Raw genomic sequence first — 22404 nt, 5'->3', positions numbered from 1 at the left:
TTGCTAAGATCAATCAGTGGATTCATGTGTATCAATCTGATCTTTCCATTACTAAGTTTCCCCATCAACTTTTTACTTAATCACTTGAGTATCTATTGATTATTATTGCCTAAATCTATTATTTTATTAGGGGTGGCAAAATCATGTCACAATTTTATCGTGCCTTTTATTTATTTTTATTTTTTAAAATTTAATTAATTAATTAATTAATTTATTATCGTGCCTTTTAAAGAAGAACTTCTATAAATAACTTTCTTCAAGGAAAAATAAGATAAATATAGCAAAAGGGAGACAAACCATAAGAGTGTTAACTACGGGAACAAACTGAGGGTTGCTGGAGGGGGGAAGAGGGATGGGGTAACTGGGTGATGGGCATTAAGGAGGGCACATGATGTAATAAGCACTGGGTATTATATGCAACTGATGAATCATTAAATACTACCCTTATGCTTACACACACACACACACACACACACAACTTCAACTATTTGGTTACTCTGAAAACAGTTCATTTAAGTAAGACCATGTCTTTAAAAAAAAAAAAAACAGAAAAAGGGCAGCTGTGTGGTGCAGTTGGTTAAATGTCTGACTCTTGGTTTCAGTCACTTCAGGTTATAATCTTAGGGCTGTGAGATTGAGACCCACATCAGGCTCCCCGCTCAGCGTGGAGTCTGCTTAAGAGTCTTTCCCTCTTCTTCTGCCTGCCCCCACACAGTCTCTATTTAAAATAAATAAATCTTAAAAAAAAAAAAAAGAATGTCTTTACTATATGGATATATCAATTTTTACAATAATGAGTTGGTGCCCTAGCAATTGCCAGTGATCATCAGTGAAGATTCTCTTGCATCATTTTGAACTTATGATTTGTAAAAACTGTTGTGTTTAAACCAATTACAAATATTCTTCTGGTGCTGTACTACCCCAACACACTTTCAGCAGTCAGCTTAATAGTTCCTATATATATATTGCGTGCTCATAATAAATATACATCATTCACATACTCACATGTGGAAACACTTCTCTCATAATCTCATTATCATTTCATCTCTCTTCCATAATTCAAAGGCAGCAATTCCAAGACACTTGCCCCCATCTGGACACAATATTAGGTACTCAAGAGATATCAGTGAGATAAGGAATTTTCTCTCACAATTTTTAGCAACACAAATTTCTCTCTTTTGGGAGTGCAGATAACCTGGCTTCTGCCTACCTCTCCAAACACTCTTGCTTCTTCCCCTTCCCATGCCTCAGCCACACAAACATCTTTTCAGTTCCACAAACATACAATACTTGCTACTTTCTCAGAACGTTCATTATTTTCTGTTTACTGAAACTAATTCCTATATGGCTGGCAGCTTCTCATCCTTTCTCTAAAATGCATCTTTCCTGACAACCAACATAGTTTCCCCATCATTTTATATCATTTCATCCTTTTTTCTTTCATAGAACTTAACATTACTCCATACACAGGAAAATGTTTACTTTTTGGAACTATCCTTCTGCACAAGACTGTAGAGCTCCATGAGGGAGCAAGAACTATGCTACTTTTACTCATCAGCAACAGATAGCACAAAATAAGCATTCAAACAATAACTGAATAAATGTAGAATATGTAGATGGATAGGGCATGGAATACCAATTCTGACTGTTAAAGTCTCAAAGAAACTCCTCTATAGTCAATGAGACACTTATTCAGGCAGAGTCCATATTTAAACCTTTTGAAATAATGTACAAGAAATCCCAGTATCATGCTATCCTCCAAAGGATGGCCTAATATCTAATCTAAAAAGGACAGTTGTCTTACCATTGAGTTAGGTTGCAGGTAGCTTTGCTGGGATTTTTGGTGTGCTATCTAAATGGTATCTGATTTTCTAAACCAACCATTTATATGCATTTTAAAAATTAATAATATACAACTGGTTTTGTATATTCTAACTCAGCAAACTGCTGATCTTATAAAGCAGAATGTAGTGTATTTACAAGGTAAGCCAAACAACAGAAAAGCAATTTAAATCTTGACACTGATTTTAAACAAAACATAAACTAGAAACATTTCCAAATAATTAGTAAAAATCATTTAGAAAACTGGAGTATCCTAGGAAAATATAATAATTATGTCTTATCTTCATTATTTATCACTTAGTCTTTTCAAATCAGACAAAACCCCTAATTCTGGCTCAAAGAAGAAATCAGGAATAAATTCATCCTGGTTTTTATTTTTTTAAGAAGTTTATTATTAGAATTATTTTTGAGACAGAGACAGAGAGACAGAGACAGAGAGCACATGAATGGGGAAGGACAGAGGGAGAAGGAGGAGAGAATCCCAAGCAGGCTCCACAGTCAGCATAGAGCCGGACTTGGTGGCTTGATCCCATGAACCTGAGATTATATCCTGAGTAGAAATCAAGAATCAGACTCTCAACTGACCGAGCCACACAGGCGCCCCCCATGCTGATTTTCAAGTATGACTTAAAAGCTTTGATAAACTAACCAATGATAACTCAGAGGTCACAATAAACTCACCTATTTTGTCTTGAAGCTTCTCTTCTCATTCTTTTAGGAGGAATTGGACAATCTGTCATTTCAACCTTTGCTGGATGGCGCAATGAGTCATTACACTTCCGTGTGGGAGTCATACCTGTAAAGATAGAAAATGCAGAAAATGAACTTTTAAAAGACTGGGATTATTATAGTATCTTAATTTATAGAAAAAGAATTAATCAAAAAAAAAAAAAAAGAAAAAGAATTAATCATACTGAGAATGCTTCCTACTATTTCTGGTAAGAGAAAACCTTATAAGCATTTATCAGATGACTTGGAGGATAAGAGTGTTGACTTAGGTTATGCGTCATTCACATTCTTCTTGGAGTTAAACTCTAATATAAATATCCGCCCTCATACAGAGAAAGTACAGGTAACAAAAAGCAAGCACCAACCTAGTTTTTGCTCGATCAGTTTCAGATTCTTTTCTTGTTCATCAAGTTCTTGTTTTTTCTTCTTCATATCAGGAGTGTGAAGGTACTCTAACTGACGGTTAAGGTCCTCGATCACACTGTTCGACTTGTTCACAGCAGTACGATACTGTTGGAGAAGATCTGCAAAGAAACCAAAGACATCTGATTAAAAGAACTGATACTGGGGTGGTAGTCCTGGGTATCTCAGCGGTTTAGTGCCGCCTTCAGCCCAGGGTGTGATCCTGGAGACCCAGGATCGAGTCCCACGTCAGGCTCCCTGCATGGAGCCTGCTTCTCCCTCAGCCTGTATCTCTGCCTCTCTCTGTCTCTCATGAATAAATGAATAAAATCTTAAAAAAAAAAAAAAAGAACTGATACCGTATCAAGTCAGTGTTTGAAGAAAGAAGAATTAGCAACACTAGGTATTGTATTATAGTAACATTTGGGAACCATTTTTAAAGCCTCAAGACTTTGTTCAATGTATACAAATGAAATAAAAATGCAGTTTAGACCCTTGCACAAAACTAGAGCTCGTTAAATTTTAATTTTCAATTGCTTGACTTTAATAAATTTGTGTCAGGAAAGAGTTTTCTATGTAAAAGTACTCTGTGAACTGGATCACTCTCTCACAGTTAATGTTTTGATAGTCATTATTCAATCTAATTCCACACAGACAAGTTGAGGGGGGTGGCATATGCATCAAATATAGAAACGCTAGAGGTGCCTGGCTCAGCTCAGTTGGTGGAATGTGCCACTCTTGATCTTGGGTCATGAGTTTGACCTATGCTGGGTGTAGAGATTACTTAAAAAAATTTTTTTAAATACGTATAGTACTACTAGAAAATCAATACTTCCAAAAGATATGACCATTACCTTATTAAAGCTTTCAGAAATGCACTCTTGATAAAATACTTAATTTTCAAAAAACTTTCTATAAATTACTATGTCTAAAAATGTATTGCAGTATTCAGGTTTATTTATTTTTAAAAGAGATTTTATTTATTTATTCCTGAGAGTCAGAGACAGAGAGAAAGAGAGAGAGAGACACACACACACACAGGAAGAGAGAGAAGCAGACTTCCTGCAAGGAGCCCGATGTGGGACCTGATCCCAGATCCCAGGATCATGCCCTGAGCTGCAGGCAGACGCTCAACCGCTAAGCCATCCAGGCATTCCAATATTCAGGTTTTTTCTTTTTCTTTTAAAAAGATTTTATTTGGCAGAGAGAGAGCACGAGAGCGTGCACAGGCTGGGGGGAGGAGGAGAGGGAGAAGCAGACTCCCCGCTGAGCAGAGAGCCTGATGTGGAGCTCAATCCCAGGACCCTGGGATCATGACCTGAGCTGAAGGCAGACACTCAATGGAGTGAGCCACCCAGGTACCTCACAATATTCAGGTTTGTTTTTTTTTAAGATTTTATTTATTTATTCATGAGAGACACACAGAGAGAGGCAGAGACATTGGCAGAGGGAGAAGCAGGCTCCCTGCAAGGAGCCCGATGTGGGACTCGATCACCAATCCTGAGATCACGCCGAGAGCCAAAGGCAGACGCCCAACCACTGAGCCACCCAGGTGTCCCATAATATTCAGGTTTGAGACTATTTTTTGCCTGTATGATTTACTAGACACTAAATATTAAATACTGGGACTGTACTCTAATTTAGGGGTCAGCAAATTACAGTCAACAGACAAGAATGCTTTATACAGTTTTAAATGGTCACATTCTAAATGGTTATATAAATACCCTCCATAACACCCTCAATTTTGCCTCTTGGCTCACAAGGCCTCAAATTTTACTATCTGGCCTCTTGACACTCTGGTCACAATGATTAATATGCATGGGAATGGACATTCAAAATTCAAATATTTAACATGCACACTAGTTTACACTTAAAACTATAAAAAAATTTTTAAGAGTCTGAGTATATTAGATATGACATGAGATAGAAGATGAAATATTCTACACCTTAAGGTCAAGAACAGTGTATGGAAAAGAGAACAACTAGCATTCTGATGAGCAGGCAAATACACACTCACATATACCCGTGTATGCTCATGAATATATTCATATATTTATATACAAATTCTATATGTAACCGAGCAAGGGCAAGGTCTTTACGATCCATAATTCTTTATGACCTTTTGATAACTTTTAAAGGTATGTGGCAAAATGACTGGTTTTCTAGTCTGATGTGGTACTTCTAATTTCAAAGTAATATAATGTTTTCTTACTTTACATAGGTTATTCTTTACATTGTAAAGTACAGTTTTCACACAGTAAAATACTGCAAAACAATACTTATTTAGTATGTGAATGTGTTACAAAATTATGTCAGACTTGTTTATCAGTGATGCTGTCCTTCTTCAGAAGACAATACACAAAACTTCAGGCCATTAGGGCTTGATATTCTATTTCTTTTTTTAAAAAATGTTTTAATTTATTTTTTAAAAAGGATTTCATTTATTTATTCATGAGAGGCAGAGACATAGGCAGAAGAAGAAGCAGGCTCCATGCAGGTAGCCTAATGTGGGACTTGATCCCGGGATCCCAGGATCACGCCCTGGGCCAAAGGCAGACACTAAACCGCTGAGCCACCCAGGTGTCCCAAAAAGTTTTTATTTAAATTCTATGTAACATACAGTGTAATACTAGTTTTGGGTGTACAATATAGTAATACAACACTTACAGAAAACACCAGGTGATCATCCCAAATGCCCTCCTTAATCCCTATCACCTATTTAACTAACCCATCTCCCGCCCCTCCCTTTCCACTTGGGAACCATGAATTTGTTCTCTCTAGTCAAGAGTCTGATATCCTATTCCTAATAAGTTAGTTATGAGGTTCTTCCAAACTTTAAAAACCCAAGAAATTAGTATATTCAAGCACTTTAATTGACAGTGGTCCTGTATTTTATAAGATGGAATGTTAAATATTTCCCATTAAATGCAGCACTAACAGTAGATTCATATTTTATGTGGAAGATAGACAGTAACAGCTTTAAAAAAAAAAAAAGTAATCTCTATGCCCAACATGGGGCTCAAATTCACAACCCCATGATCAAGACTTGCATCCACCAACTGAGCCAGCCAGGTACCCCTTAGCAGCTTAATTTAATATGCCTTATCAACCCTGAATTTTTTGTACATGAAATGGAACTTCTGTTTATCATGGTGTCTATAAAAGTCTTTCCTAATGCATTTAACAAAATTTTGCCAAAGACAAAAATTCAAAATTCACATTTAGTTTCGGCTATAAATGATTTTTAAGGTCTTATATGTTGCCTAAAAATTTCAATTACCTTATAAGGGGAAAAAACATGTTTTTTTCCTATGAAAATAGAAAAATACTTTAAAAAATTAATTCATATAAAGCTCAAAATACAATGCATTAACTTCTGTAGGATACATATTCAAGAAAATACAGATTATTTCAATGTATCCTGATGAATGACCTCCTATGCAAAGCTACCAAAAATAATATAAAGGAATTGAAAGTACAGCTGAAGGGCTGGTATTAGTCAAGTATTCAAGGTTTGCTTAGAAGGCAGAAGCAACTTTTCTACTAATAGAAGATTCAAGAAGTTAGATGGGAATGCAGACTTTACTAAATATTTAGATCTCTTCAAACATTTATGCCCTACATGATTCTAAGAATTTTATTCAGCAAAAACATGGTAAGCCCTTATGACTAAGAAAAAATGAGAAAATACAGTAGAACCTCTGATTTGTTCCAAAATAATCCACATGGGGAGAGGTGGTGAGAGGCAAGTTGTGAGACAAGAAGATTATGAATGAAATACGAGTGCCTAGATGGTAGGTCCATGGGAGCTCATTGTTACTGCTCTATTTATTTCCATAATAGAACAAAACAAAATATCCTTGCCCTGAATACTACAGCACTTAAATAATCTTGGTCACTACATCTAAAAACATCAAGAGTGGCTTTACTTAAAACAGTAACAACAGGGGATCCCTGGGGGGGTGGCTCAGCAGTTTAGCACCTGCCTTTGGCCCAGGTCGCGATCCTGGAGTCCCGGGATCGAGTCCCGCTGTTGGGTTCCCTGCGTGAAGCCTGCTTCTCCCTCTGCCTGTGTCTCTGCCTTTCTTCTCTCTGTCTATCATGAATAAATAAATAAAATCTTAAAAAAAAAACAGTAACAACAAAATAAATGGAGAGTAATAACTGAGAAGTAGAATAAATTAGGTATGCTATAATAATCTCTAAACTGGCCACACATATAATACATATTTGAAATAAATGGACATAATAAAAGTGTTAATGTCACATTTATAAATTATATATTAACTAATCATTGGCTTTTTTTTTTTTAATCATTGGCTATTTTAAAAGGATTTTTCTTCAGTTGCTATTAATAACTTTTTCTTTCATATCTTGGCTTCTGCAATATCCAGAGTTATTTTAATTTTTTTAAGAAGTATTTCTACTTATAAGATCTCTATAAAAAACTTGGAGTAATATAGAAAAGGAAGGTTAGGAAAAAAATCAGTAGGTCTATCAACTTACTTTCTTCTCGTTTTTCATTCTACAAAGTTTGCAGGTTTTATTTTTAACATATATGATATTTGCATTTATATGTTCTAACCACTTTCCTTTTAACATTTTAATAGGCATTTCCCAGATTCTAAATTCAACTAAAGCACTTGACATTTCTTATGTTTAGTTTGAAAAAAAGTGCTATTCTCAAATATTCATCTGAGTTGAAGAAAAAAGTCTTGTGTGTATGTCAGATGGTTTATTTAAGCATATTCCTCAGAAGATCAATTACGGTTCAAAGAATGTGAGTATTAAAAGCAATTAGAACCTTTCTGATTATAAATACACTGTTCGGTCAGATCTGGAAAAAATATAGAAAAGGATAATGGAGAAGAAAATTACCTTATCTAATCCAGAAATAAAACAATTTTCTTTCTACTCTTCCACTTTGCCGTGCTGAATACGTATATTGTTCTAAACTTGGGGAAGTTCTCTAACCTTTGATCAAGCCTCAACATCCTCATCTATCAAATGAGGAGAGCAGTAGTAAATGAAATCATTCCAGTGACAAGCTTAAAAAGTATCTAATACATAAGTAAGCCTTCAAATATTAACTATTATTATTCCACTGACAACTGCTTATTTATGTCACCTATTTTTCCATAAACTTTTTTCTTGATTTTTAAAGGTTGCTTTAAATAGTAGGGCTATAACACCTATGTCTACCATATGTTGCAATTTTTCCCCAGTTTGTCATTTGCCTGTTTTCCTCACAGTGCTTTAAAATTTTATGCAAACTTAAAAAAATTAACTATATTTTCTTTCCTCATTTCTTTTAGTATTTCTGTATCAAAAAGCTCTTCTAATTTCAGGTAGAGTCATCAAGGAAGCTCTTCTGAAGGCAGAACACTAGGGTACGGACCAGAAGCAAAGAAGCTAGTCATGCACAGATACATCTCGGCCAAAATCATTGTATGTAAAGCCATTAAACTGTTCCTTTCAATATTAAACTCATTTCTATTTAACTGTACTAAGAACTTCCTGAACATAGCTGAAGAGTGGTTAATATCAAAAAAAATTTTTTTTAAGGATTTTATTTACTTATTCATGAAAGACACAGAAAGAGAGGCAGAGACATAGGCAAAGGCAGACACAGGCTCCCTGCGGAGAGCCTGATGCAGTACTCAATCCCAGGACTCCGGGATCATGCCCTGAACCAAAAGCAGACGTTCAACCACTGAGCCACCCAGGCATTCCTAGTTTTCTTTTTCTCTATTTTTGGAAATAGGTTTGTTATTAATTTCATAAGATGATGTGGATATTATTCATATTTATATTATACAACAGTATATATTAAACATTTACTTATAAAACTTTAAGGATGAACTGTTTGAACACTTTCTCAGGTAATGGTCTATGTAAGTTTTCTGCCTTATTTGAAGCAATTTTGTTCATCTGCAATTTTCTATAATTTAGTCCATTTTATTTAGAGATGCTAAATGTATTTAAAATGTTATAGAAACCTAAGAAATTAGATTTCTCTATGTCTAAATAGATCCTCTGAGCCAACATTCTTCTTGTATTTGTTCCTGCCTAAAGACCATCTCTAGGAATTGCATATTCAGTACAAGGTTTTTTCTTCTTCTAATTCATTTGGCTGTACTTGTTTCTTGAAATATATTTTTCCCATCATTTGACTTGAATGCTTAGTTAATTTGCTTTCTCATTTAATAATAAAAGCATTCAGCTTATAGATTTGATATTTGATCTCAGCTGTCTTGTCTAAGTCTGATTTGTAATGCTCACTTAAGCTTTTTCTTTTTTGATGAAATATTTTTTTCTAAATGTCCACTATTTGGGGTAGTTACTTTGGGATGAAAGGAATAATTACTTTTAAAGTTCTAATACATTATTCTACAAAATGCCTCCTATATAAGATTTGCTTTTTAAAATTTATAGTCTCATTATAGCTGAGTAGCAATTTGATTCTCTGAAATCATGACCAATTTTTTTTTAAATTTTTTATTTATTTATGATAGTCACACACAGAGAGAGAGAGAGAGAGGCAGAGACATAGGCAGAGGGAGAAGCAGGCTCCATGCACCGGGAGCCTGACGTGGGACTCAATCCCGGGACTCCAGGATCGCGCCCTGGGCCAAAGGCAGGCGCTAAACCGCTGCGCCACCCAGGGTTCCCTCATGACCAATTTTTGTGACATACTCTATAAATACCGAAGAAAGTACTGGTAATACTTATTAGACGTGGTAATTCATTGCGTATTTGACCAATAACCTATCACAGAAAAATTGTTCCTCAAAACAATGTTTCTATTATTACTAGTTTAAAAATTTAGGTTCTGTATTTTTTGCATCAAGTTTATTTAGTTTTGTACCTGCAGTGTGGAATACATCCTTTCATCAAAATGAATTTATCTTTGCACTTCTAGTGCCTTTGCCTTGAGGTCAGCTTTGGGATTAATACTTGTTACTGGTGATTTCTTCTATTTAATATTTACATGACATTTTTGTTAATTATTTTAATTTATATTTTGTTTAGGAGATTCCTTGTAAAGAACATAAAGGAGTGTCATAGAGAGACACAGCCTTTACAGAAGATATTCCTGTTTTATAGTTTACTAATCATGTGGACTGTGTAGGTCACTTACTTAAATTGCCACAAAGTTCTCTTTTTATTCACTTCATCTAACTTTACTATACTTTCTGACATATATTAAGCACCCAACAAATGACAAATGACAGAATTTTTATATATCCCAGGACCAGATTTTTAAAAATCAAAGTGTCTTTGCTTTTTAATGAAAAAAAATCATGTATTTACATGTTACTCGAGATCTTATTTTTTAATCATCTTATTTTATAACATGTACATACTTATTTTTTGTTTTATGCTGATTTTATTTGCTCATATCTCGTATCAAATACTGTAATGCAAAACACCGTATAGGGATAATTACTTAGAAGACACTTTGCTTTTAATTGTGCTAGTAGTAGACAATTTTTGTGGTGATAAATTGCTTTTTCTCTAATAATCCCACGATATACAAGAAAGAGGTTTCTCAAAGTTCTTGTCTATCTGCACTTTACTATGGCTAGCTGATTGAGAAGGAATTTCCCTTGCCTAGGAGTGCAAAGTCTGAGTCATGTTACAAAATGCAAACTGAGGTCTAGGTACAAGGAATTCAAGGTTGCTGAATGCCACAGAGTCATCCTTGATTTTATCTTGGCGGTTTCCAATCTCCTTTGAATCTGTGATTTCTTCCAATTTCTTGCCAGTACGTTCCCATCATGCTTAAAGTGGTCAGGGCTGTTTGCTATTGACTTACAACCAGAAATATTTTATATATACCAATAATCTTGAATAATCTCATTTGATTTTTTTTAAATTAATATTTGAGAGTTTTTAAAAAAGATTTATTAATTATTTGAAATAGAGCATACGCACATGCTGGGGGAGGATCAGAGGAAAAGAACCCCAATCAGACTGCCTGCTACGTGCAGAGCCCCACTGAGGGGGGCTCAATCTCAGGACCCTAAGATCATGACCTGAGCAGATATTAAGAGTTAACACTCAACCGACTGAAGACACCCAGGTGCCCCTAATATTTGAATTCTTAATGCTGAATCATTAGTTGGTATGTGTAGTGTATTTTTGAAGATATTTACCAAGAAAGATATGTAACTGTTGTATTTTTGAAACCCTTGCATTATCTGTTAACTTTACATATTTGATAACCCACAAAATCTTTAATTAAATGTTTCATTTCCAAAGATCTACAGATGATGCTTCACACTGTTATACTAACATTCAGAAGCCCAGGTAAACTGAAAATTGTCAGTATGACAGCTGAGCATTTTTAAAGTTCCACAGATAATTCTTTTTGGCTTGGGAACCACTGCCATGAGCTGTTAGTGCTAGAGTGACATGAGTTGAGGCTTTTTATATTGATTCACTAGTCCTGCTGAATTGTTTTTTGATTTTTTTAAAATCAGTTTGTGTAGATGTTCACTTACTGTCTACAGAGATTTTTGCATGCATTGCCATCATAAACAGAAGCATCAGCCTTGGTATCATATATGATTTTAATTTTCTGTGTATTATGATGCTTTAGCATCTTAAAAAAACCTTTCTGACTGGGTAAAGACTGCCCCTTATGGGGCTGGCCAATTAGCATGCAAACTAACCAATCTAGAGCCAAACCTCTTCTATTTGGCTTGTGCACCCCAAGCAGCAGTATTCCTTTGCCTTAATCATCATCCCTTGCCTAGAGATCAGATCTACAGCCCAAAGCCCATTGAAATTATTCATAGTAGTTGATCCCAAGCTGTTTGCCCTGCCATGCCTTGTTTTTCCTATGGAAACCTCAATAAAGGCTGTAGCCTAAGCACTCTCCTTGCTCTGGTCTTCTGTCTCCTCACCATACTTGTGTTTTTCCCTATGGTCCTGAGTGGTATGGTATGCCTCCTGTCTCTAAGACTTGTGAGTATACTACACATGGTTTTCTTGAGCCTCTCCTGGATCTCCTCTTTCAGCTGTACCTGACTGATCATATCATAAAAGAATACAAAACAACCTTCTTCTCACCATCTTTCCCAGCTATTACTTAAATATATTAATATATTGCTGGTGGCTGAGGTAATAATCACAGGCTGAACACTATCCAAGTTCCTTAACAACAGAATAAAGAAATAAACTACAGTATATTTATACGATGGAATATTATCTGGCCATGAAAATGAATAACTAACATACATACATTGAATGAACAAAGTCAGATACGCAAAAAAGTATGTATTGCATGATTCCATTTACGTAAGTTATGAAAACAGACATACTGTTTAAGTCAAGGAAGTTGTTATCCTTTTGAGAGGGGATTGGGCAGTGACAGAAGAGTGCACAAGAGACTTTCTGTGGGATCTATCATATTCTATTCCTTAATACAGGAGCAGTGCTCATTTTGTGAAAATCTATCAAGCTATGTGTTTACCAAGTGTATACTTTTCTATGTGCATATAATGCTTTAATAAAAGTTAACAAGAAAATGAAGTATATGGATACAGGAGAATATTATTCAGCCTAAAAAGAAAGGAAATTCTGACACATGCTACGACACAGATGCATCTGGGAGCCACTATGCTAAGTGAAATAAGCCAGTCACAAAAGGACAAATAACCGTATATGATTCTGCTTCTAAGAGGTGTTTAGAGTAGTCAAAAACATTTTTAAAGCTAATAATGACAATGACTTTCTTGCTACAAAAGTAGATACCCAAGCATATTATAACTATATAAAAGAGCAAACAGCCTGCAGGGGACCGACCTCTTGTAAAGGGGAAAGGCCTGCAGAAGGGAAACTGGGGAGGGAGGTCACGTGTCATACACCCTAAAATTAAAGTTCTTAGTTGTAATCTAGTCACCTACCTTCTATATAATTCAAAACTACCTGACATAAAAAAGTAGTTGATAAAAACATTGTATTCGTATTTTTACTGGTTAATTTTTCATGTTAGAAAAACATGAAAGGATTGAAATACATAAGCCCCAAAGGATTGAAATCAAATGAGAAATTGTTATTTAAGTACTTATTCAACCTACCTATTTGTTCCCCTAAGACCAGGCACTGTTTTGGTATTGGAGCTCCAAATACCATTCCCCGAAGTTTATCCATTGGAGGAGCTTTATTCTGAAGACCCCCAAACTTTCCGTTACTTCGAATGCGATCTCCATCTCTGGTGAGCAGTGTAGGACAGTGTGTAATTTTAACAACCTATTGTAAGCAAATGAATATTAATTAGTGAGCCTATAAAATGTATCTCAATTGTTTTAAGAATGAGCAAATCACTATGGGTTCTAAGATTAGTAATGACATGATCACAGTAGTATTTTCACAAAATAAGCTAGTGAAATATAAGATGAACTGGGTGTAACAACCTAGAGGCAGGCCAGATGAATTAATTACTTCTTGTGTCAACCTACACTGGAATAGCGACAATGCAAATGGAAACAGTCAAACTGACGGCTTAATTGATAATAAGAAGGAAGAGAGAAGCCAGAGAGCCATGATCTGAAAAGCACAGCATCACTACCTCAGTTTCCTTCTATTAGATACATACAAATTTTCCAGATGACCAAGGGAGAGCAAAAAGAGGATATGAGACTGAAGAATACAGAAAAGCACAGGCTTAATCTTTAGAGATAATACCATGATCTCAACTATGGGAAGAAAAAGAGCTAGTAATGTCAGAGTTGGGATGACTAGAATTACGTAGTAAAGCCTAAGTCATGGAGTGCGAAGTAGGAAGGGTTAGTGAAGAATTAGATGCTTCAGAGAAGTCGGACAATAAAAGAAAGACATTGGATTTAGTATTTCATGATCTCTAAGAATGGTCTTTCAAAAAAGGCCTAGGAAATAGACAAAAATAAAATGTAAAATGAGAGAGGCGGAATTCAAGTAAGATCTTTTGACTACTCAGAATGTTAAGACATACCACACACTGAAATGTTGGGAGACCTAGGGAGAAAGTCTTCTTGTACTAATCTATTCTGAGACAGCCTTTCTCAAAGGAAATATAGTAAGTATTAAAAAGCTTGGTTTTGCAAGACCCACCCAGCAATTCACTTCTAAGAATTTATTCTGAAGAAAAATCACAGATGTGAACAATTTGCGCTAAAACACTGTTTTAATAAAAGATATGAAACTTGCATGTCTCAACAAGTTACATAAATTAGGGTACATCCATACAATGAAATAGAACACATATACTAAAAAATGATTGAAGAATATAATTTAACAATATGTAAAAATACCTAATTCAATCTAATATTGGGCGTAGTCTGAATTATAAAAATATTAAATTTGATTTTTAAAAATGAAAAATATAAATGAAAAAATATAACATAAAATCATAACTAGTATTTATTCTTTTAATATAATTCCAGAGGTACTTTACAAATGTTTTCCCATTGAAGTGGATACTTAAAAAAAATTTAAATGCAGGGGGTCCTGACTGGCTCAGCTGGTAAAGCATGGGACTCCTGATCTTGTGGTTTTAAGTTTGAGCCCATGTTGGGTCTGTAGAGATTACTCAAAAATAAAAAATCTTAAAAAGAAAATTTAAATGCAATAAGATGACTATATGAGGAAAATCTATGATAAACTCTTTGGTGAAAAAAAAAAACTCTTTGGTGAAATCAATCTTTTTGTTTTACTATAATTTTGTTTTACTACAATCACATCTTTTTTAGTTTTAGTTTGGATTTAATATGTTTTCTTAAAGTGAACATTAAAAATACAAACTGGAATCATGTACTATCCATTTATCAGAACTCAGATCATATTTTTAAGGATTTGATGCCATATTAAATTAACACACACTCAAATTTATAGACTTGTCCATTCTCTTGTTAACAGACTGACAGTAGGAGTTACAAGCCTCCAGTAAAAAGGACGGTCTGGCTCCCTTCTACAACAATTCTGCAAATATTATTTCCATGGACAATTTCAACTCTCAAAGTGTCCTTCAGTCTTACAGTTCTACCTTTCTAAGCACTCAATTAGGACAAAAATGGTAATAACAGCTTTTGTAAATTCAGTGAGTGAGCAACAGTCCAATGGCTCTGGGAAATGCCTATTCAACACTGTTGTGGGGACTAGGAGTGGGGGTAGAATAAACAGAGGAGCTGACAGGTTGAAGTAGCAAATGGCATAAAGTATTGAGGAAGGGAAAACAGTAACACTAGCAAAAACAGTATTACAAAGGGATGCTATAAAAGCCTTTTCTCAGAAAAGCTTTCCAATAGTACTTAACTGGTAGAATTACAAGACTTGATTAGAAACTTAAGAAGCAAAGCAATCAGTATTTGCTACACCAATTATGAGGAACAAATAATGCACCAGCTTTTGTCATATATTCTATTACATTCTTAATTTTTTAAAAGATTTATTTATTTTAGAGAGAGCGAGAGAGCGAGTGCAGGGAGGGGCAGAGGGAAAGAATCCTCAAGCTGATTCCATGCGGAGTGTAGAGCCCAATGTGGGGCTTGATCCCATGACTCATGAGATCACAACCTGAGCCAAAACCAAGAGTCAGATGCTCACCCAGCTAAGCCACCCAGGCACCTCTACATTCTTTTTTAAAGCTATGGATCAGTGTTTTTCACCAATTCGAAAAAGTTTTCACCCATTAGATTCTTCAGATACTGCCTTATGATCCTTTTCTACCTCCACTCTGGCACTCTGATTAGACTTTATTTACTATTTGGGATTTTCTCATTGTGTCCATGACTCTCAACCTGCTCCTCTTACATTCCTTCTCTCTGGGCTGCAGTCTGGACAATTTTTCTGACCTAGCTTCCAATTCACTAATTCTCTCTTAAGCTGTTTAACCTTCCCAGTGAGAATCTTATTTTTCTTAATGTATATTTTCTAGTTTTAACAAAGCTCTATTTATTTTTTCAAGTCAACTTGCTCTTTTCTCATTTTCAACACTTTTCTTAAATTATATTAAATACACTTTAAAAATATTTGCTTTAATGTTCAATATGGAAATTACTTCAGGTCTAAGATAAAGATGAATTCTTCCAGGGATAATCTGTGTTTCCTCCAATCAGGTATCTAAGGACACTACCAGTCCAGCACCATGTGAAACCAAATGTTTACCTTGAGATTTTTCAGACCATTCAAGTATTATGAATGCTGGTTGCAAACAAAGGCCAATTTATTGATATTGATGAATTCTCTGGGAAAACAACCTGTTTTGTTTTGTTTTTCCTTTTCTACCTGGTGCCAAGGTTCAAGAGCGATAATTATCTTGCAGTCTGCAGAGGCACTTGGGAGTTGAAATGGAAATGGCAGGATTTTTGCTCAACTTATACTAAGGGTTAGCCCTTTGGGGGACCCGGTTATTGGGAATCAGATTCCCCACTCTGATTAAAGCCCTGGGTTTTGTTTCCTGTCCTCTGAGACACTCAATTTCCTACTCTCTGAGCTCAATTTCAATTAGTTTGACACATGTTCTCTAAGCAAAACCTGGCTTGTTCTATTTATCTTTGAGTTCTACCATCACTTAGAAACCTTACTTTTTTTGCCAGTTCAAACATTAAGATACATACTCTAATGATATATATAGCCAGAAATAGCCTTTTAGTTAATCTCTGCAAGAATTTGAGTTGTCTAGTCCATCTCTGTATAACCCACTGTGCCTGGATGATGTGCTGGAGCAAGAATTTACTGGGTCATGAGAGCCAATCTTCTTGAGCACTTCATTCAATGGCTGCACATAGGCAGTTGGAAATCGGCCATGATAGGAATACACCATGGGCAAAAGCTACAAACCAGGGTCTCATCACCCCACTGACCAGAGAGCCAGTTGTTCAACATGTAATTGCATCCACTGTATCTCATATAGTCAAGTGTCCAAATGTTGAATAAGTAGAACCTTAGTTATTATCCAAATTTGTTAATTCTATCCTCACTAGTAAGTTTCTCATCTTCTCCTAGTAGATTCTATATTGTCGTGACATTTAATGGGCATGGTTTCTACTCTGTAAATCAGGATATATAAATATGCTAATCACTACCAGAATATAGTAGCTTCTCCATCCACAACTATTTTCTGGTATAGTATATTATAGCCATTATTAGGTTCCCATGGAAACATTCATGAAAATATCAAATACTATTCCCCAATTAGTTGCATAATTTTCAATATCTCACTAATTTAGCTCTCGTAAATCAGGGTACATTTATTTCTTCTTAACTGGGTCCAAAGGAAAATTTCTCTGATGGTTCTAGTTCTGCCATAAGTTGGTGTGATTTAGTACAGCTTCATTATTTGTTTTGAACTTCAAGTTTCTCATTTATAAAGTGAGAGTATATATTATCTCTAAGGTATCCACGATTCTAGAATACACTTTCTATAGATACTGGCTTATATTTTAAACTGGCCTGTTTTCTCTTATGTAACCGCAAACATTCTTACTCATTTTTAGTTATAGTAACTCACAAACCTATATTTTTCATACATGTTTATCACTTGGTAATTCCAAGCTCCTAACACTATACTCATTAAATGTAATCCTTCCTGTGTATTACAAAAATTCAAGACCCCTGGATCTCAGATACAAAGAGAACTTTAATGAAATTTTACCATATTCCAGACTCTATGCTTAATGCTTTATATGTATTATTTTATTAAACCTCTAGAGAACAGTGCTCTGAAAGGCCCTCCTTGAGATTTCTTTTTTCGTAAGTAAAACTTAAAAGTAAAACAGAAGTGATAACTTAAGTATATCCAACAGTATAAAATACATTCTTCGGTTTGTTTAGAGTACATAACTCATATATTTTTAAATTAATTTTTTTTCTGAGTATAGGAAATACACAATGTTATATTAGTTTCAAGTGTACAACATAATGATCCCACATCTCTATGCTTTATGCTATGCTTACCACAAATGTAGCTACCATCTGTCACCGTACATTGCTATCATAGTATAATTGACTATATTCCTATGCTGTGTCTGTTATTCCCATGATTTAGTCATTTCATAACTTGAAGTCTGTATCTCCCACTCCTCTTCACCCATTTTGGCTGTCCCCTCACCACCATAAGCTTATTTTTTAAAAGAAAGAATCATTTTATACATGATTTTAACCTTTTCAACAAAATATATTTTGTACACCTTCTTTGTTAGGACATAAAAACTTATTATACTTTTTAAACAGCAACATATACTCTACTGTATAAATTACTATAATGGAGTTGTCCAATCCTAAATGATGGACATTTAAAATTGTTTCCAATGTTTCTCATTATAAAATCTTTTATACTCTTATATATATCTTCACTTGGAGAGATCCAAGTCTGCCAGCTTATAGCTCAATGCCTGGGCAGTAGCCAATATCATCTAGTCAGTATGAGTGGGAGATAGATAAAAACAGGAACTAATGTCAAGGAAATTAATAAAGATAATAAAGAAATAAAAATAATTTTGAGGAAATACTTCTAATCTTGGATGTGCTGGGTGATTTTTATCTCTGGCTTGTTCTGTGACCAAAATGGAGAGCCTCAGAACTAAGAGTAAAATACAGTGCCCACCTTGTAAAATATATCCTGAGGTTAAGGATGTCCCTTTGTTATGACCTCAGGTTTAAGGCACTGCTTCCTTAGATTCTCTTAAGTAGATAAGAATTTCTAAAAATTCTTAATGGCATTATACTACAGCACCCTGGGGTAGAGATGTGTGTGAAAACAGTAATCCCAGAAGACAGAGCCAGCTGAGCCTGTTGCCAGATGCAGCTGAATTCCCAGAAAGTTAACTGGCACCAACTGCCAACTGTGTGAGTGAGGCACTTTGGAGCTCCCACCATTCTAAGTGTAACTAGCCACCACTGCAACTAGCTAACACTACTCAGAGATGTCCACAGGGACCTGAGAACTAATATGTTGTTATTGTTTAAAGCCACTAATTTTTGCAGTGTTTTGGTAGGTAGCAATAGATAACTGAAACATTTATATTGCAAACTGCCCTTCAAAGGTGTTATTAGTTGAGTTTTGTCCTGCAAAATTCCAATGTTGAAGTCCTAACCCCTCAATTTCTCCAAACATGACCTTAAAGATAAGTGTCTTCATAGAAATAGCGAAGTTAAAATGAGGTCATAAAGTTAGGTACTAATCTATTAAGTGGTATCTTTATAAGAAGGGGATATAGACAGGCATAGATATGAACAGACACAGGGAGAAGATGACCATCCACAAACCAAGGAGAGAAGCCTGGAACAAACCCTTGCTTCATAGCTCTCACAAAGAATCAATCTTGCTCATACCTTGAATTTGGATTTCAAGCCTCCAAAATTGTGAGGCAATCAATTTCTATTATTTAAGCTACTTAGTCTGTAGTACTTTATCACAGCAGTCCTAACAACAAATAAGAGTTACACCAAATTACATTTCCACCAACATTATCTGAGAATACTCTTTTTCCAATACTATCATCAATAGTAGCTACTGGCTTTGAATTTTGGAAAATTTCAAATCCCAAAAACATGTCTCATTTGAAGTTGTTTCTTGGCCCATTCATTCATATATTATACCCATTTTTGCACTGCTTGTCAATTTGTAGGATTTAAATCAGTTTTGACAAGGTTAGTCATGTGAACATTATCATAAAATTATTTCTATATAGGGTCCTAGTATGTTAAGCTTTAAAAATATACATTAAAATTAGAGCTACAAATTAAAAAAAAAAACCTCAAATACATACCTCTTTTCTATAATGATTGGCAGCATCCAAATTATCCAAAATAATGGTGTCTCCTAACAGCATACCAAATACTAAAAAATTAAATTTAAAAAATTATGACATCCTTTTTGGCTATATTAAAATATTAACACATTACAAAATTTTCTTAGGAAGAATAGTAACATTAGAATTTTATTCAACACTTGAACAAGAAAAAATAAGATTAAAATATTGATAAAACTATAACTTATTAAATAAACAAGAACATAAATTTCTACAACCAGTAATTTGTATATCTGGATCATAAGTGTAACATCTTTTTTAAAAAGTCACCATAATTTCCTTTACCTGTTTCACAATGTTCTACATTATCTGGAAATGTTAACAAATCTCGGGCAAAGACTGGATCTCCAATGGGTTTAAAATACAATTTTCCATTTCGGTAATGAGGTAGAGGTCTGAATAAAAAGAAAATTTAAAAATATATTAAAAATATACTTCTAATAAAAAAAATATATAAAATAGTATGTATATATTGCTTATCAGTATTGTGATCACTTAAATCATTTCCCCATCCACAAGTGACACTCCTAATGATTACCTATTACACTCTTAGAAATGAGAATATTTACTATATAAGAGTATCTACTTAGTTTTATCTGTCTACTAAAATTAATATAAACTAACTGTTGAGTTTGACAAGGGAAAAAGAAAAGCAGCCTCTAAAGCTAGCCCTAAATGGGGATGCCAATAATATGACTATATTATGTGGAGAGTGGCCCAAGTATGGACAGGGGAAGATATCCACGTGAGGGAGACAGATCTGGTACTCTGGCTCCCTGTCCCTTCCCACACAGTACAAAATGAACAACTGAAGCCCAGAGAAAACAATGATATTCAAGAAGTGGAGGCTGACTGGAGTGTCAGGACCTTTCTCATGGTTCCATGTGGCATAGCTTTTCACAAGTCTTGAAAGTATGAGTGCTGGAGGGTAGGTAGGGGTGGTTCTAGGAGCTAATTAACTCAATCTCAATAAGAGCTACAACACCAGGAACAGACAGGATGATAATTAGTTTCTAGTGCAAACATTAGTCCTAAATACCAAATCCATATTTTCCCTAAATCAAAGATTCTTAACTTTGTCTTCACAGATTCCTATGATAAAAGAAGCGCCCCCAAAGGGAAAAACTATTCACACAAAAAGTATTATGAATACAGGAATTATGATCTGACTAGATTTCCAATACTGTTTAAAATGGGTACTGACCAGTAATACAGCAGGAGTTTTTAGAAACTGATAGATTTGAGTTCAAATTCTGGTTGTTTCCTAAAACTATTTTTAGATTACAATGAATTACATTTAGTTTAATAATACAGTAAGCTCTTAATATATTAGAGTTCCTATTCTCCTTATAGGCCCTATTCCTACCCAATTGTAAAGTTTTGTTTAGGAATCTGAGAAAATTAACAATACTGTTCTACATTTTTTTGTTTTGTTAGCATTTCCTTCCAGTGTTTTAAGGTCAAAATCAGACTATATATAAAGTATTTTTAAATTTAGATAAAAAAAATGCCTAATTGGTTTGCATGGTTATTCCCTAAAAACATATTTTGAAAAGTAAATGAGGAAATAATTACTTAAACCAAAATAATAAAACATTCTAACTAGATAGTCTCTTACATTTCAACTTTGTTACTGGCAGTTCCAATAGGGATCTTCTCTACCTAAAACATGACTACTTATCTTCAATGGACAAACAGGACAAAACACATTCATCTATACCCTTACTCCAAATAAAAGAGTTTCATATTTCATCAATGATATTGACATCCTTCCTATGTAAAAGCCAAAAATCTTCTTTTGGTTTGTATGTGTCCACGTAACTTATATACAAGTAAGATTTACTTGGCAAATTAAATATGGCCAGCATATATAAGTAAATACACTGCAATACCCACTTTCATGAAGTATACACATTTGTAATGAAGATAAAAATAATCTAGATAATTTGAGTCCCTGCTCAGTTTTAGGCATCTTTTATAGAAACCATTTTAAAATTAAGCCCTTTGTTAACAGAAAAGATATTTCAGAAAAAAATCATCACTCCCACTTTTTTCTAACCTTTTCCAATCTGGAAGAGTCTTCTTATAAATAGAATCCAAGGGCAAGACCTGCTGACGACCTTGGGTTTCATCATAGATGCGACGTGCAGCATCAGTGGTCAGGGTGACTACACAGTCCATGTCACTTGCCAGATGCCAAGAAATAACCATTGCAGCTCTATCATCTTCAATTTGTGCCAGGTGTGCAATCTATAAGCCATTTTTAAAAATCAATTAAAAAACTTTTAAGTATATAAAAATTTGATATTAAGTATTTTAAGAAGCCTACATCTAAATAGTAAAAACTTTTCTGAAATATAAGAATTAAAAAATTCTCAAGCTATACATGCTTGAATATTAAACATCGATTCTGCTATTAAATTTTGGAAAAACTGTCCTACAGATTAAACTCCTGTAATTTTAGAAATGAGCAAGAAAAAATATTTACAATGTTATCAGCTAACTAATGATGTAATTTTCACAGTTGGTATCTTTAGTATTGAGATGTCTTGATAAAGTTATAATATACATTTAAATAATATACATATTAAATAGATGGAAGATTAAGATTCGATTAGAAATAAGTATATAT

General features: G+C 34.5%; 1 protein-coding gene across 13 annotated transcripts in view; it reads right to left on the bottom strand.

Moving 5' to 3' along the window:
- SMCHD1 (structural maintenance of chromosomes flexible hinge domain containing 1) overlaps positions 1-22404 on the bottom strand; it is a 146596-nt gene that overhangs the window by 9291 nt on the left and 114901 nt on the right. For 6 of the 13 annotated variants that reach the window (XR_003128655.3, XR_003128656.3, XM_049111826.1 and 3 more), the window contains exons 42-47: positions 21832-22022; positions 20058-20167; positions 19731-19801; positions 13062-13233; positions 2937-3095; positions 2524-2638 (exon numbers count right to left, since the gene is read on the bottom strand). Coding sequence is in view for 6 of the 13 variants with exons in the window: in XM_049111826.1 (XP_048967783.1) it covers positions 2524-2638; positions 2937-3095; positions 13062-13233; positions 19731-19801; positions 20058-20167; positions 21832-22022 (818 nt within the window). In the remaining 7 variants the exon portion in view is untranslated. Of the gene's footprint in view, positions 1-1005; positions 1094-1833; positions 2393-2523; positions 2639-2936; positions 3096-13061; positions 13234-19730; positions 19802-20057; positions 20168-21831; positions 22023-22404 lie in introns of those variants that run through there. The other 7 variants (XR_007411638.1, XR_007411639.1, XR_007411640.1 and 4 more) reach the window with 3 other exon arrangements.

Source organism: Canis lupus, chromosome 7 (genome assembly GCF_003254725.2).
Source record: "Canis lupus dingo isolate Sandy chromosome 7, ASM325472v2, whole genome shotgun sequence".
NCBI classification, from domain to species: domain Eukaryota; kingdom Metazoa; phylum Chordata; class Mammalia; order Carnivora; family Canidae; genus Canis; species Canis lupus.
Note: the sequence above shows the minus strand (reverse complement) of the source record. Positions and strands in the feature narration are given on the sequence as shown.